The 18,088-nt window shown below is 39.2% G+C and overlaps 1 protein-coding gene across 1 annotated transcript in view; it reads left to right on the top strand.

The window, feature by feature from the left end:
- CACHD1 (cache domain containing 1) overlaps positions 1 to 18,088 on the top strand; it is a 222,622-nt gene that overhangs the window by 68,423 nt on the left and 136,111 nt on the right. Inside the window, exon 2 of the mRNA XM_004483667.5 lies at positions 17,590 to 17,652. Coding sequence (XP_004483724.1) covers positions 17,590 to 17,652 — 63 coding nt within the window. The remainder of the gene's footprint in view (positions 1 to 17,589; positions 17,653 to 18,088) is intronic.

Genomic DNA, 18,088 nt, shown 5'->3' with positions numbered 1-18,088 from the left:
CTCTTGCCCCTTGAACTCCTGAAAGATAGGACTGGCTTGGTTCTGTGTTCCCCAGAGTCCCTTCAGGGCTGGCCCATATTCTGTGCCCAGTAACTGAGAACAGAGCTGGTCCAAGACTGGCAAGTGAACATTTCCAGAATGTTCAGCTTTGGAAGGCTAAGGGTAGGACAAAAGAGGCTTGTCAACTTCTCCAGCTGCTTGAGGGACCTACAGATCTTGATCCTAGATTCCCTTGGGAAGCCTAGAGTTGTGGAAAGAGCAGCCCCAGCTCTGCCACCTGTTGGATTTGTGACCTTGGTGGCAATTGCTTCATTATGCAGATAGTTTCCTCATTTTAAAACAGAGATATTAATACATACTTTTCAGGGTGGTTGCAAGGTAGAGACATTACAAATGAGAAGTGCCCACTCCTTCTTTTCTTTTGCCTGTCTTTCTCAGGAATCCCTGTCATCTCTGATCCTGAGCTTATTAGTAGCAAGGGAAGAGTGGCTATTAGTACCTAAAATTTGGAAAATGTCCCTTTTTTCCCCTCCAGAGTTCACCAGTAGTGGGCATTCATTCCTCTTTCTCACCCCCCCCCCTTTATTATTTTTTTTTTGGTGGTAGTTAAGAAATTCCTTTTAGCCAGACTTACTTTAAGTACACTTTATGGAAATATGTTGGATATATGCAGAAGTTCAATATAGGTGATCATCACTGACCTTTCAGAGGGATTCACAACAGAGGAGTTTGGACTCGGAAGGTTCTCTGATGTAGTGTTCTTCAAATGGTGGATTGTTTTTCAGATGCCTCCATCAGGATCACCTCCAAGATACATGAACCTGACTTCCCCAGGTTCATTTTCTGAATGCGGACCCATTTTCCAAAGAAGGAGGTCAAGGAATCTTCATTTCATAGCAAGAAACCAACGATTTGCTTTTTGACCCTCAAGTTTGATAACCCCTGCCTTGGTGATGGAGATCTAAATTATATACCTATTATTGGACATCTATTAATACTATGTACCTTCTGCCATATTGCTCATTCAGTAACTGTCTTCACAGCTATGACTATAAGGTTGATACACTGAGGAATAGTTTATGTACAATTACCTCCATCTGAAGTGTGGTTTATCATATGTTTACAGAGTTGTGTAACCATCACCACAATCTGATTTTAGAACATTTTCATCATCCCATAAAGAACCTGTACCATTTAGTAGTCATCCCCAAAGGTAGATATTATTACACACATTTTTAGGGACAGGAAAATGGTGGTTCTTGGCATTTCAACAATATACGTCCAACCGCACAGTACGTGATAGAGCTGGGAGTTAGACTCCGATTTCCTTGCCTCCACAACCTTTCCATTATACCATGCTCCTTTTCAGGAATTTAAGCCAAATTAAATATTTGGTAGGGAGAATGATTTGGTCTTCTGGTTTTGTTCTTATTCAGTAGTTTTAGATAATATATTTTCCTTTCCTGTTCCAACTGGCATTGTGGGGTAAATAAATATGATTTAGTTTTTTTTTTTAAAGTTCAGTATGTGGTGCAGCCAGATTTAACAATTATGTAAGAAATAGCAGAGTAAAAAATGCTATAGTGGGAGATTGGAAACAAGGAGAAATTTAGTATTTAGTCCTGGCTCTGGTTGGCAACCTACCACTTTTCTGAGCCTCAATTTCCTCTTCCATCAAATGAGTGATTGGTACCAAATCCTTACTTATCCACTAAAAATTTATTGGACATCTATGTGTTAGTAATTATGCTAGATCTTGGATATTCAGAAAAAACGACAATTTTAATACCAGTCTGCTTAATGGAGTAAAAAGAATATGCTAGACACTGTCCTAGCTGGCTAATGTTTGTCACCCCATTTAATTCTAATAGCAAACTTAGTAGGTTACTGTTACCATCTTTTTTCCCTCTGTGGGGTTAGAAGCATGTTGCTTTAAATTCCCACAGGGAAACTTAGGCTCAAAAGGTTTCAATAAGCTGTCCTGAGTCACACAGCTGAGATGGCTAAGGTCCAGATGATTCCAAAGCCCAGACCTTAGTCACCACACTAGACTGCCTCTCCAGGTGAGCATGAGTTGTTCTTGCCTTCTGGAAAGTCACAACACACACCGGAAAACAAATATTTGCAATATAGTGTGAAAGTCAATATTCAGGGACAGCAGCAAGTGGGGTTTAATCTTTTTGACTCTGTTCAAATGGTAGGTCTTGGAAGGTGTTGCTGATGATTCCATGGATTCTGTTTGAGGTATAGATGATTACTGTGTTTTTTCTTTTCCTGCAACCTGTTTGCATAGTTCATACAGGTTGGGTTTTTGAGACTGCCCACCACCCCTGGGGCTTGTGCTGCCCTGCATGAGGGGAAGAGCCCTATTGAACACTGCTGAATTGGGAGGGACCAGCATGTCTGCAAGCTATTTTCAAACCTAATTTACTCCTTTGGCCTCCTTGGTATATGTGTCCAAAGCCCTGGGCTAAAGTCAGCTGGAGGTTTTGCTCATGCTCAGACAGGTGTTCCCCACCAGGTACTATCCATAATTAAGGGAAAGGTGACTTTCTCAAGCACCCCTTCTACTTGCTAGTTTTTACAGGGACTTGAAGAAGAAGCCTGTTTGTTGAGACTGGAAGCCAAGGTTATAAAGTCACTGTTAGTTGCTGATGTCACAACTGGCTCTTCAATGTCAAAGCCATTTCCTGAACATGTAGAGTTTTTTAAAAGTCGTGTCACTTTGGAATGCTTCAGAAATGCTGATTTGGAAGAGTTCCTGACATTGAGGTTGAGAAGCAGATGATCTCAAGTCTCTATGAATTTTTATTTCTGGGAATAGCTAGTTTTTTTTTGGGAAGGATTTTTAAAAGTTACTATCTACTGAACTCTTAATATATGCAGGGGATAAGTGCTGTATACGCATGGTGTCATTTGAGCCTCATCAAAACCATGTGAGGTAGCTACTATTACTGCCACCATTTTTCGAATTAGGAAACTGAGGCAAAGCTAAGTAACTTTTAGAAGGCCACCAGCTGGTAAGTGCCCATGCAAGGTTTTTGTTCGAAACTCCCTTTTTACCCCTCCTTTTTTTTCCTTATCCTAAAAACTTGAACCAAATTTCTAACCAACTTTTATTCATTCCCGTTAGTTATATTGTGAATCTGAGCCCAGAGAGAGCCATCATTCAATCAAGATGTTATTTAACAATTATTGTTGAGGATCATGGCATGTTGTGCTGGCACTATTACAGGCATGGCTGTTACCATGGTATTCGATATGCATGACAGGCACTCTGGCTGTGAGAGCCTGAAAAATGATACAGTCAGGAGGACCTGGGAGACATGGATGTAATCATATTAGCAGCATATTTATTCCATAAAGGCTTTGATTCTTGTCTTAAATTTCCACATTTAAACCCTTCTCTTTTAAGATAAGTATTGTCACTCTATTTAAATTTTTGTCTTAAAAAATTCATTTGTTCAGTACTTGGCCACTCCCCTTGCAGCAAGTTTCAGAGATGAGTGTTAAAATCTTTTTAGTAATATAAATCAAGTTCCATCAGCAAATGTAGTCTTTTCCTTTTTTTTAAAGATTTATTTTTTATTTTATTCACCCCCCTCCCCCCCATTGTCTGCTCTCTGTGTCCATTTGCTATGTCTTCTTGTGTCTGCTTGTATTCTCATTAGGTGGCTACAGGAACCAATCCTGGGACCTTCTGGGGTGGAAGGGAGTTGGTCATTCTCTTGCGCCACATAAGCTCCCTGGTGTGCTGCATCTCTACTGTCTCTCCTCTGTGTCTGTTTTTGTTGCGTCATCTTGCTGTGTCATCTCCCCAAGTGGGCCAGCACTCCTGCGTGGGGCAGCACTCCATACAGACCTGCATTCCATGTAGCCTTTACCAGGAAGCCCTGGGTATCAAACCCTGGACCTCTTATATGGTAGACAGGAACCCAATTGCTTGAGCCACATCCACTTCCCCAAATATAATCTTTTTGAAACATCCGTATGGCAGACTCTTAGTATCAGTGGCTTCTCAGAAATTTAGCAATAGGTGTTTCAATAAAATTTCAGCACAATAGAAGAGTGAAAATTTTAGGATCATAGTGTTTTGTATAATCTAACCCATTTTCCACTTTATTGGTCAGGAAAACGAGACCTAGAGATTAGGTTAAATGGCTTCACCAGACTATCAGGCTAGTTTGTACAGGGTTGATGCTATTCGTTGTTTAGGTTTTGTTGTAAGTTTTAATTCATACTTTCTATATTTAATGATTGTACTGGTAAAACCTCCCTTTAAATAAAAGAATATACTAGAATCACACTTATAAAAATTTTCTCTCTTTGGATTTGGTATAAATGAACATTTTGTGTAACACTTGCAAAATATGCAGTCTCACAGTAACATATTTCATAATGTCAAAAACTAGTTTTCAGTAAGGTGTTTGTAGAGGAGTGTTGTATGGGAATTCTGCACATTATGCATGATTGGTTTGTAAGTTCACAACTTCATATATATGTATATACACACACTCGTCTTCATCTCAGAATTTAAGATTGCAATGATATTTTTAAACCCCAAATCATTTCTCTTTGAATTATTTTATTGAGCAATTATTTCTTAAATCTCTTTTCAAAGTATTGCTCCATTCAAGTGCTACAGAGATTGCAAAATTGAATAAAACAGTCCCTTGCAGGGATTTTATAATCTGAACGGAGATAACACACAAGTAACTCCTTTTCAAGATCTTTTAACCGTCATACTGGAAGATGATCCTTGGTTCTTAAAGGTGTCAGGGACCTTTGGATGGTAGCTGGTTTCTAAATGGACTCAATTTCCTTCTTTGTGAGAAGTCTTAGGAACAGTTTAGGAAATTGGGTGCAAGGTTTTGGGCATGTGAACATGAAATTCTTAAAGCTTCTATTTCATCAGGTCACTCCCCAGCTAAAAATCCTTTTAATAGCTCTTTATTTCTTGGAAAATATACATTTATTCATTCACCCATTCAAAAAATATTTACTGAATGCCTGTCATTTGCATAAAATTCCAACTCTTCCTGGCTTATAAAGCCTTCTCAGTCCAGCCCCATCCTTTCTTTTCCATTTAGCTCAGTTTTATTTTCAAAGGCTCCTCTTCCAAGACCCAGCTTTCTGTTATCACCTATTACTCGAAATCATAGTTATTGGCTTTGGGGTCTCTCTCTAGAATGTGAGCTTTTCTCCAGGGAAAAAGTAGTGTCCTTATCCTTAACACCCTGATTCCAAGTGTACAGGCCAGTGCTTACAAAGTCCTTTGCAAAGGTTTCCTTGAAGCCAAGGAATGTAAGGTCTTTATATACAGGGATTTTTGTGTTATTCTCCCTCCTGTATTCCCAGTGTCTAGAATAGTACCTGGCCCAAAGTAGGGGATTAATAATATTTTCTTTTGATTGCATATTGCATGCCAGCCCCTCCCAGTGAATCTTCTAAAATGCTCTCACCCAAGCTCTTTTTCTCTTTCCCTATTTAAATCCAGCCTCGAAACTGAGTCCCATCTCTTCAGCATCCCCCACTGCTGAACTCTGTCAGCACTTTGGGCCTGTGCCAAACATACTGAATTCATACCGAATCTGCTTTGTATTGTTCACTGTTAGTCTTGTTTTTTATTCCTGGTTTCTTCTCCCAACTAGAGTATGCTCTTTAAGGTAATGTAACATATTTTACATGACTTCTGACTCCTTCAGAAACAACATGATTGATTGACTGAGCTATTAATTAAACATCAGTTATTTAGGTCTGGAAGGTTAAGCATTTCAGGGTTTCCAGTTCCCTTTGTCCTTAGTGGGTGTATTCCCAGAGACCTGCGCATGTGCGTGAATGTGTGCACACTTGTGCACAAACAGAACACTGAATAGTGGAGCCTTTTGCACATAACGCGCTAAGCCCCAGGGATAAAAGCATAGCCATTAAACACCCACACTTTTTTTTTCAAGGTGAAAAAAAAAATTGCCTTAATGGGGATGGAGGGGTCTAGGGTGGGGGAATTAGGAGTTAGGGAGAGTGGAAGTTAGGGATGGAAATTCAGCGCCATCTGCTTTGCATTTAAGCATTTGGGCAACTCAACTTTCCATTTCTGAGAGGTTGCCATGTGCATTGTCATGAATATTACTTATAGTCAAGTTACATTGGCTAAAGGCTGAATCTTTCCAACATGTGGAACTGATTTTCTTGCGTTTTCCCCTCTTACCCCCTTTGAAAGCCAAAACAACAACAAAAAAACCAATAACCCTTCAGAAACTTTATTGCATTTAGGGAAGTGTTTCCGTCTTGTTTTGCTTGCCTTTGTTCTCCAGGTTCATTTTTACCCACCAGCTCTCTGGCTTTTGAATGCTACAACAGGAAATCAAGCGATCAAAACTAGAAACTTTGCTTGCTGAGATTATTGCTTTAGATTTTCCCTGCTAAATCAGAAAGCCGGCTGTTCCTTTTCCCTGTAATTTCTTTTGAGGGATAGGGTGGACCAAAACAAGCAGCCTTTGTAAAGGTGACACCAACTTGTGACTGTCCCACATGATTTCTTACTATTCAGAGTTCATGTTGGTTTGAAGGGTGCTAAAATGAAACTCCATCAGACTAAGCAATACATATTTTCAGTGCCTTGGTGAACTTGAAGTATCTGCTCTTTTGGGGGATTGAAGGGTGTGTGTGTATGCGTGTGGGGGTGCACCTAGAGCCCAAAGAAGACAGGGAAAGAAAATAGCAGGAAAAGACTTTAATGGATTAAAAAAAAGGGGAACTTTTTTTTATATTAAAGAGAAAGGATACCTCTTTCTATTTGCTAGCATGTTGAAGTAGCCAAACAAAATAATGATCTGCATGATTTAATGTCTAGAGTAATCTGTCTACAAATTCTTATTTATACTTACTATGTACAATGTACTGTGGCATTAGTATCACGGGCATAGCGAAATAAATATAGGTAGCATGATCAGTTGTCAGAGGATTCACAATATTAGGATCTAGAATTCCAAAAAGACTAGAAGGAAATAAAATGTAAATAATAGTTTTCTTTTTACTGAGCAGTTTGGCAATAAATTTTTTTCTTCCTATGCATGTATATTTTTCACATTTGCTATTGTGAACATAATACTTTTATGATGAGAAAAGTTTTTAAAAACTTTATTCCCTTTTTAAAAAATCCATCATAGCATAGACAGTCTTTGTGCAGAAGTTTAGAAAATGGAGAGATTACCATTAGCACGGGGTTAAGAATGAGGTGGGACAAGAATTGGTAAATACCTACACAGATATTTTTGCTTAGAATAACTTTCATGAAGAGACTATTCTTTAATAGGTTAGCTATCAAAGAAAAGAATACTAATAGAATAACTGCCATAGAATGTTAGAATGACTGTAATAACAGTGGGTGAAAAAGATTCATGTTTTCAGAGCGCTCTATATAAATTTATCTCCCCAGTAATGAGATTACATGAGTAAATCATGTAGGAACTGACAGGTAGAAAGCACTAAATAAGCATTAGCTACATCATTATTCATAGTAATCCTAAAACAAAATAAGGAAGTCTGTTGGTCATGTAGACCCAGGGTACCATTTGCCCAAGGTCATCTATTGTGTTGCCTATAGTTTTGTTATAAAACCCAAATCTAGGCCTCTTCCTCTGCCATAATTTTCACTGTTTAAGCATTTTCCTTTGTTATAAAAAATGGGAATATCCCTGTTTCTTGCAAGTCGCTGTGGTGTTCAAGAATTTGGGGTTTTTGCTGTTTGTTTTTTTGTTTTTTGTTTTTTATAAGGTACTGCGGATTGAATCTGGAACCTCATACATGAGAAGCAGGCATTCAACCACAAGCTACACACATTCCCCAAGATTCAGTTGTTACAGTGAGGGACAAATTTAAGTCCCTGCCTTATACTCTTCTCTGAAAACTCTTGAGAATTCTGTGATCCAGGGCAAATGGCTCTTGCAGAATTTAATTGCAACTCTCAATGTGTGCCCTTTTTTGTTGGACAACTTTTTGAAAATAATGTTTATCTGTATCATAAATGTATATGCACTCAATTTCGAGATTTGGAAAAAATGCAAAAAATATATTCTGGATTCATTATTCACAGAAAAAACACCCTGTTATTCTTTTGTTAATTTCTATATTTTACATAAGCTTTTTTCTTTTTATCAAGATGATGATAGCATTGAGGAATATACATAAACTTTGTAATAAGGCTGACTTTGGATCCAGATCCTGCCATTTATGAATATTCCTAATCTGTAAAACTATGGACAAAACTAGGAAAGGCTTGTTGTGGAAATTAAATAAGATGATGTATGGTAAAGCACCTGAGTCAGTGCCCAGCCCTTGGAAATATACGTGAGACCATTATTATGTATAGTCACCCCATCCCCTCCCTAGAATTAGAATCTTTGTATTTTTAAAATGCTGCTTTAAAAATATTCTCATAAGCATTTGTTATTCTTAAAAATCATAATAAGTAGATATGCAATATGTTTTTAATTGGACGAAGAGTAATTAGTCCCCTGTTTTTTGGACATTTTGGTTATTTTTCAATGTTTCTTTTTCGCGATAACCTTTTGAATACTTTTGGCAAACTATTTTCTTAAGCCATTTGTATCCAGAATGAACAAGTTGAGAGATTTAAAAGTGATATTTATAGCAACAGATTTGTGACCTCAGAATGTAGAGTGATGAGCCTCCTCAGTGAAGGCCACTTTTCTGGAATTTCCTTATGTTTCACGGTGTTAGGTGAAATAGTCTGGTAAAAATCAGAGGATGTCTTAACTTCTGGGCAGGAAGGATCCCTTAAAATCTAGTTAAAGATTATTCATGGGGTTTGTCTAGGGGAGAATAGAGTCATGCATATGTTTTCTTTCCTGAAACACTTAAATTAAGTTGTCTTTAGTTCCCAGTCCAGTGATTGTTGGAAGTTGTTTACATGGACAGAACTTTTTTAATGGCTGGTGTTAGCCAACTTGTGACTGCAGTGTTGATCTATATTTTCCTCCTCTTTGGACACAATGCCTAGAGTCATAGGAACAGATCCAGAGCTGAAGGAAGCTTTAGTGACCTGACGGTCCATACTGGCTTGCCCCGGAGACCTGTAAATAGCAAGAAAATAAGCTTTCGAATAAAAATTCAGCCTTCATTTTCTTAGCAGAAATGGGGGAGAGAGACCAACAGAATCTCATTAGACTTGTAGAGAATTTTTTTTTTTTCTTTTCTTTCGTGGCTTTGGTATTCTGCTATAGCAGCTATTTAAATATCTAGTTAAAATTTAGCCAGCTGTTGGGGCAGTAACGGTGGGGCCAACAGTCTGAACTGACCATCTTATTAAACACTCATGTAATTGTTTCTCTTCCGGCAAAGTGGAATTCTCTTGCCATATGTTAAGCAGGCTCAATTAAATGGGGAGGTTTGGAAGGGAGGAGATGGGGGTCCGTGGAGTGAGGAGTGGAGGCAGGGAAGGACAGAGGTGCAGCCTAGTCAGGTGGGGCAAAGGAGGATACCCACGTTTCAGGATGTTTGTCTTTTTTTCCCCTCCTTCTGGCCTGAAGGTAGTTATTATGTACCTCATATTTTTAACTTCATGTGGGTTGAACATCCTTTTTATTGGGAGGAGGGGGAAGCATTGCTTAGAAAATAAGAGAACAGAATATACAAAGGGGAGGGGATTTGATTAACTTATATAAGTTTAAAGCAAAATACTTTTTTTTCTTGCTGAAAACTCAGGTTTGTTCAGTCCCACTGGAAGGAAACCTGAGGGACTAAGTAAGTGTACTTAGAATGTAAGGGAGCAATTAATATGTAGCCCCAAGGAAGGCTCAGGAGACCTTCTCTGTGAATTGCTAGCTGACGCTCTAGTTAGTACAGTCCCAATTTCATCTGAATTGTGGATTGTCGCTTAGACTTTTCTTTAGTATAATAGCCTGCTTAATGGATTCTGAACTTTCCCTTTTAAAAATGTATGAATAGTTTTTAAAAAATAAGAAAATATTTGAATAGGGTTTATTTTAAAGGGACTGTCTAGAATGTATTTTAAAAGTAAATTTATGGGACACGGATGTGGCTCAAGTGATTGAGCTCCCACTTACTATGTGGGAGGTCCCTGGTGCCTCCTGGAGAAGATGATCAAGACAGAGAGCTAGTGCAATGGGCCGGCATGGTGAGCTGATGCAACAAGGAGATACAAAGGAAAGAATGAGAGACACAACAAGGCAGGAATGACACAAGCAATTGAGCACCTCTCTTCCACATGGGAGGTCCCAGACATGGTTCCTGGCGCTTCCTAAAGAGATGATGAGCAGACACAAAGAGCACACAGTGAATGGACACAGAGAGCAGACAGCGAGCACAAACAATGGGGGAGGAGGGTGGGAATAAATAAATAAAACAAACCTTTAAAAAAAGTAAATTTATTGGAGTATGCCATATGTCCAATAAAGTGAACAATAAAAAATGTGCTATTTTGATGAATTCACAATAGGCTACACATTCCCCGTAACAAGCACCCAGATCCAGAAACAGAGCATGCCAGCATCCCAGAAGCCTTCTTCCTGTGCTTTTCTCTTCAGTCTCCCACAAAGGGTAACCACTAACTATCCTGACTTCTAGCAGGATAGATTAGTTTTGTCTGCTTTTGAACTTGGTGTAAATGGGAATACACAATGTGTTCTCAGTGTCTGGCTTCTTTTATTCAATATTATGCTTGTGAGAATCATCATGTTGATGTGTTTTAATTGCTCCATTGTCATTACTAAATATTCTACTGTGAAAACACCACAGTTTATTTGTCTGTCTATTGCTAATAGGCATTTGGGCATTTTCCAGGTTGGGGCTAAATCTAAGAAGTGCTGCTATGAACATTCTCATAGTTGTTTGTTGATGAGTGTGTGAACACATTTTTGTGAGGTATATATCAAGGACAGGAATTGCTGGGTCATAGGTCAAGCATGTGAAAAGCTTTAGAAGGAACTAAAGTGTTCCAAAGTATGTGCATTTAATGAGAGAAATGCCAGTTTTGTTTTTAGGTCAAAGTACACCATTCTCATAAGCATAGAAAAGATGTTTTCTGTTGTTGTTTCTTTTGATTGTGGAAATAAACTTAACTAATGAAGAGGATTCAATGAAATAATTCTTTTTAAAATAACTTTTGTGACCCCCCCCCCCACATTTTAATCTTTTTACTATGCATGAAAGCATATTTTTAATTTTAGCCTTTGAACAGAACTTTTTAAGTATAACATTTCAAATCAGAGAAGCTGTAGGCTTAAAGAAAAATCACGCAGAAAATAGAATTTCCGTATACTCCCCTTCCCCATTATTAACACCTTTCATTAGTGTGGTAAGTTTGTTACAATTGATAAAAGAATATTATTATAATCATACTATTAACTGTAGTCCATAGTTTACTATGCCATAGTTTAGGGTTCACTATTTGTATTGCGTAGTCCTATAGGCTTTTTAAAAATGTTTATTCTAGTATCATATATAAAACCTAAAATTTCCCCTTAAACCCCATTCAAATATATAATTCAGTGCTGTTAATACATTCACAATGTTGTGCCACCATCACCAGCATCCATTACCAAAACTTTTCCCTCACCTCAAACAGTACAATTTAATTAAGCATTACTCCTTGTTCCCTACCCTCACCCGGCCCTTGGTAACTTGTATTCTAGTTTGTGACTCTCTGAAGTTCCTTGTTCTAATTATTTTATGTCCGTGAAATCACAGATATTTGAACCTTTGTGTCTGGCTTATTTCACCCAACATAAAGACCTAGAAAGAGGGATGGGCAGAAGTGGGGGTATTTTTGCCTTCACTCCCAGGCACTTGTACATAGAGGAGTTACTCCTGATTTCCCCTGGTTGGTGTTAAATGAAGAGTTCAGATTTCTGGAATTCCTTTGGTCCCTCTGGGACTTGGTATAAGGAAAGTGACAACTTGAAGCTGATTGGAATAGAATGCCCACCCGCCCACCAGCCCTTAACCCCATTTCTGGGAGTCAGTCATCCAGGAGGACTGAAGGAGCTGACCTGTTGGAATCACTTACCATATTCATGGTTTAGGAAGTCTTTTCCATTTCCATTTTCTCGTCCTCTAATAATCAAGAAAGTCTTCCCCCGAAGTTACCGAAATGTCAGCTAAGTATATCATTTGGAATTTCTGGCTATCAAATTAAGCAAAATTAAGAAAACCTGTGTTCTCTTCCTTTCACTTTCATGTACCAATAGAAAGTAGTAAAAAACAAAGCCTTTTTGGGACTCTCTTTAATTACCTCTGACTTGGTCACCTATGTAAGGTTATGCCAACACACTATAAAATGGACAGGAAAAAAAACAAAAACAAATCCAGTTTCCCCCCCTACATTCAGGTATTACATTTCGTATCCTGAATGAAAAGGTGATGGGAATACATTTGTTTAACACTTCACTAAAAGAAATACCTGTTTTTTACTCAACACAGTAGAAATACTGTTTTTACTAGGATCAGATCTCAGTGCTTCCTTTTTTTTTTCATCCCTCCCCCCCTTGCGGCTTGCTTGCTGTCTGCCGTGTTCATTCGCTGTGCATTCTTCTGTGTGTCTGTATTTTATTTTTATTTATCCCCCCCACCTTTTGGCTTGCTTTTTGTCTGCTCTCTGTATCCATTTGCTGCATGCTCTTCTATATTTTTACTTGTCTCCCTTTTTTGTTGTCGTTGCGTTACCTCACTGAGTTAGCTCTCTGCTGTGCTTGCAGGCCGGTAGCACTCTGTGGCTCTCCACAGTGTTCAGGCAAGCCTCCCTTCACAAGGAGGCCCCGGGACATGAACCCAGGGCCTCCCGTGTGGTAGACGGGAGCCCAAACAGTTGAGCCACAGCTGCTTCCCTCAGTGCTTCCTTTTTAAAAATTTTTTACCTGTGATACATTTTCTAATTTGTGAGCCATTTTTTTTTAGAGAAATCGTAGATTTACAGAAAGATCATGCACAAAATATACAGTTCACATATACCTGCTCCATTCTTAATGTTTTACATTAGTGTGGTAACTCTGTTAAATTGATGAGAATATTATTATTGGGAAGCGGACTTGGCCCAATGGACAGGGCATCCACCTACCACATGGGAGGTCCGTGGTTCAAACCCCAGGCCTCCTTGACCTGTGTGGAGCTAGCCTACACGCAGTGCTGATGTGCGCAAGGAGTGCCCTGCCATGCAGGGGTGTTCCCCGGTAGGGGAGCCCCACGCTCAACGAGTGCACTGCATAAGGAGAGCCGCCCAGCGTGAAAGAAAGTGCAGCCTGCCCAGGAATGGCACCGCACACACAGAGAGCTGACACCACAAGATGACACAACAAAAAGAAACACAGATTCCCGTGCTGCTGATAAGGATAGAAGTGGACAAAGAAGAACATGCAGCAAATAGACACAGAGAACAGACAGGCAGCGGACTTGGCCCAGTGGTTAGGGCATCTGTCTACCACATGGGAGGTCCGCGGTTCAAACCCCGGGCCTCCTTGACCCATGTGGAGCTGGCCCATGTGCAGTGTTGACGTGCGCAAGGAGTGCCCTGCCATGCAGGGGTGTCTCCCGCGTAAGGGAGCCCCACGCACAAGGAGTGCGCCCCATAAGGAGAGCCGCCCAGCGCGAAAGAAAGTGTAGCCTGCCCAAGAATGGCGCCGCACACACGGAGAGCTGACACCACAAGATGATGCAACTAGAAGAGACACAGATTCCTGTGCTGCTGGCAACAACAGAAGCGGACAAAGAAGACACAGCAAATAGACACAAAGAACAGACAATCAGGGTTGGGGGAGGAAGGGGAGAGAAATAAATAAATAAATAAATCTTAAAAAAAAAAGAGAGAACAGACAACTGGAGGGGAGGGGGAAGGGGAGAGAAATAAAAATTTAAAAAATAAGTTATTATAATGTACTATTAGCTGTAGTCCATAGTTTACATTAGAGTTTACTATTATGTTGAAAAGTACTATGTTGTGGTTTTCTGGGGTTTTTTGTTTGTTTGTTTAATTTTCTAGCAACATATTATGGTGGTGATGGTAACAGAACATTTGAGTGTAATTAATACCACTGAATTATATATCTGAATGTGGGTTTCAAAGGGGCATTTTAGGTGGTATATATGAGCCTTGCCTTTTTTCTTTTAAAGATTTATTTTTCCCCACCCCCACCGTGCCATGTTTTGTTGTCTGTGTCCATTATCTGTATGATCTTCTGTATCTATTTCTCTTTTTTGTCTTCTCTTCTCATCTTTCTCCTCTAGGATTCAGAGGGATTCAATCCTGGGGACCTCTGATGTGGAGAGAGGTTCTCTGTCAATTGTACCACCTCAGTTCCTGATCTCTGCTGTGCTTCACCTTGACTCTCCCCTTCCTCTTTCTTTCTGTTGCGTCATCATCTTGCTTCATGACTCACTTGCATGGGCACCGGCTCACCCCCAGGCACTCATGTGGGCACTCAGCTCACCGAATTGGCACTGGCTCACCACGCGGGCACTCATGTGGGTGCTCAGCTCACCACGCGGGCACCCTTTCTCTTCTTTTTCACCAGGAGGTCCAGGGATTGAACCTGGGTCCTCTTGTATGGTAGGCGGAGGCCTTATCACTTAAGCCACATCTGCTTCCTGAGCCTTGCCTTTAAAATCTGTAAAAAGTGGTTTCACACAAGGTTGTTAAGGATCAAATGAGATAACTTATGTAGAATTTTAAACTACACAGGACTAGGTGTTTGAGAGCTGGACCTTAGCACGCCCCACGTTTTCCGAACGCCAGCTACTATCCACTGACCTAGTTCCGAGCTTCCTGGAAACTCACTCATACCTTGAAATCTTGTGTGCACACATAAACCTGAACTTTTCATCTTGAGCGGTCATGTCTTGAGTTACTTGTCTAGTTTCTACTGACCTCCTTGCTAAAGCTATTTTGTTTTGCTTTTTTCTAGGGAGGGGCTAACACTTGTTTGTTTTGATTATAGCCTCAAACTCTGATCCTAACAGGTCATCCTTCACAGCTGGGGTGCTTAGAGGGTTGTGTAAAATAGATGCTCTACAGAATGACCACTGTTCATTCACATCTAAAATTTCTTTTTTGCTTTTTAAGTCTTCTCTAACCTACCCACCTTAATTAGGGGTAGAGAGTATAAAAATGCTTCATAAGCCATAAAAAGTTCTACATAAAAATATTAGCAATCATTATTAATAATTCAGGTAATGAATGAGTACTATAGGGGCCAAAGCACATGCTTGTGAGCCTTTCCAGGGAAACATTCTCTTTGAACCCACCTTCCTTTAACTGAAAGGGGAAGGAGGGATCTGATATTCATTATGATGGGCCCTTGGTGGGTGATGGCCTGAGCAGTGTGGTGTGGGTTGCTTCCCTGGAGAACTCCATCCATTGCTTTAGCAGTCAGGAGAGACAGATGCTGCGCATTTGGAGTATCACTGCCAGAAAAGAAATAGAAATTGATGGCGCTCATCAAGCTCTGGAGACACAACTGTATAAAAATTGAAATAATCTGAGCGTGTGGGTGGTAATGATGTGTCAGATACGGACCCAGTCCCTAAAAGCCCCAGGATGTTCACCTGAAACCTGAGAACTCAGAGGTGTAGCCTTGGAATTCTCCAGGTTCACACTCCTTATCCTAAAATGAGATGTGTTTCAGGATTCAGAATTACTTATAAAACACCCATAGTGAGGTCTGGGTCAGCCTCGTAATCAAATGCATTAATGCAACAGCAGAAACATGCATGAGTATTCATGTTAAGTAGGCTTAGTAAAGACTGTGACCACGTATCTGTTCAGCTTAGGTTTTACTGCCCGGTAAGTTCAGGCTATGTTGTATTTTGCTGACAAATATGTTATTTGAAAACTTTTGATTAACGGAGAATTTTGCATTTTGGAGTACACGTATGGGATTGTTCATCTGCATTATATTTGGGTATTAGATCCTGACAGGAATTTAAAAAAAATATATGTATCCAGCAAACTTGTAGCAAATTGTTTTGAGGCATAGAGTTAAGAACACCCAGATCTGGAGTCACACTGCCTGGGTTCAGATCCCAGCCTTGTCAGGTGACTTAACCTGTAAGAGTGTTTTTTTTTTTAATCTTTAAAGCTGTAATAAATTTGTTATAGAGATTGAGTCACATATGCATGCAAGTCACAATGTTTGCAATGCATTTGGCATTCAATAAATACCTATAAGTTTCCTCATCTATATGATGGAGGTAATAGAATTTACCATTAAAGGATTTTATAAGACTTAAATAAGTAAATAGATATAACTTGTTTAGAATGGTGTCTGCTCCATAGTAAACAATAAATACTAGCCAATATCACCATCATCATCATCATCATTATTAGATATCTGTAATAAAGCCTTTCCTGTCATCAGAGTCATTTTTAGGAAAGAAAAGCACAATAAATACCTATAGAGCGAATGAGGAATATGATGGGAAGCACTGTGATAATTCGTTATTATAATTTTCCAGATTTGAATTCCACCCCAGTCCTTCCCAAGTTTGTCTGCCCTCTTACCCCAGTTTGATCTTCTTTCTTTGCACTCTGCTTAGAATTTTCAGCACTGGATGAACTTGACACTTCCTCACCACAATCGTGCAGGTGTGTTAGGCTGCCTGGGATGCTGTCCCAGATGCTGACAAATCCTTGGCAGAAGGAAAGAAAGGAAAAAGGCAGTTTTGGCTGACATCTCCAGGTCTGATTCCTTACTCATCTGGAGAGTTCCAGGAGTATCTTTAAAGCTATAGTATAAATGATGAAGCTGCTGCTCTTTTTTTATTTTTATTTTTTTACACTTCATGCAGATCCCAATCTAGTGTTCTCATGGTTTTTTGTTTGTTATATACTTATCTCTTATGATTGCTCAGTAATGGTCAGGTTTGGTAAAGCCATAACTGCAGAGACGTTTTAAATACAGGCAATGTTTGGAGGAGTGGGTGCTAGCGGGGCAGACACCAGTGGAACAATGTGTGCATTTGTGTGCCATAGTTTGGGCTAATGTCTTGGCACAGTTGTCATATTTCCTGGCAAGTCAGAACCAGCTTTTCTCTTAAGGTTGCACATGTTTGACAAGCCCTATTATGTTACTCTCCTGAAGGGGTACTTGGTAATGAAGGGGATAGATAACATTGGGTAGGTACGGACTGGACAGGGACTTGAGAGAATATAGAAAGAATCCTTTTTAAAGAGCTTTATGACATTGGATTTTAATGTCTGTAAACAATTACCACATTCAGAGAGTACAGGATTTAAAACGAGAAACACAACTTTGTTAAATTACACCAGTCAGATAAAAAGGCATGGGCTCCGGAAATCTATAATTAAGTGTATTTTTGAAAATGAAAAATATAGTGTAACATCTGGTTTATTTCTCTACAGAGTTGCCTGGGTATTGCTTATAGGAGCATGATTAACTTTGGCTGATATTTGAATTTCTCTTTGTAAAATTATTATATCTTAATTAAAATGTTTCTACTTGATTCTGTTTGTGCTGCAAACAAATTATTCACACACACAAAGAAAATAGCTGTCATATTTAGAAGATCTAATGTTTGCTCATTTTCATTTCATTGCAGAGGATATTCAACTCCTTTGTGTACACTGAGAAAATCTCAAATGGAGAAAGTGAAGTACAGCAGGTAAGTGGCTAGTAAGTACTTTACATTTTCTGTCTTTGTCTTGCTTTTGGATGTTGCTTCATCACTCTAAGTGATGTCCATTTGTGGTTTCCTCTGGTTCTCATATATATAATTTCATATGCATCTTAACTGTAATGGCAACAACCTCGCTGTTCAAGTTCTCAGAAGGTGAAATAATTTTGTGGATGGTTTTCTGCTATTCATGTTGTACTTTGGAAATATTTAGTTCCTTTTAAACAAAAAAATCCTAATCAACTAAAATGTAAAAATATTAGAAATTATTTCATCTGATATAGGAGAAATTGCTTTAGAATCAGACACATACAGGTCAGATTCTGTTTTTCCTATTTACTCTGTTGCCTCAGGAAAGCAATTTACCTTCTTTGTGCTTCAATTTCCCAATGTTAAATAAGGGGAATATAATATCTGCCTTATG

This window comes from Dasypus novemcinctus, chromosome 9 (genome assembly GCF_030445035.2).
Source record: "Dasypus novemcinctus isolate mDasNov1 chromosome 9, mDasNov1.1.hap2, whole genome shotgun sequence".
Classification (NCBI taxonomy): domain Eukaryota; kingdom Metazoa; phylum Chordata; class Mammalia; order Cingulata; family Dasypodidae; genus Dasypus; species Dasypus novemcinctus.
This window is presented reverse-complemented; position numbering and strand designations above follow the sequence as displayed.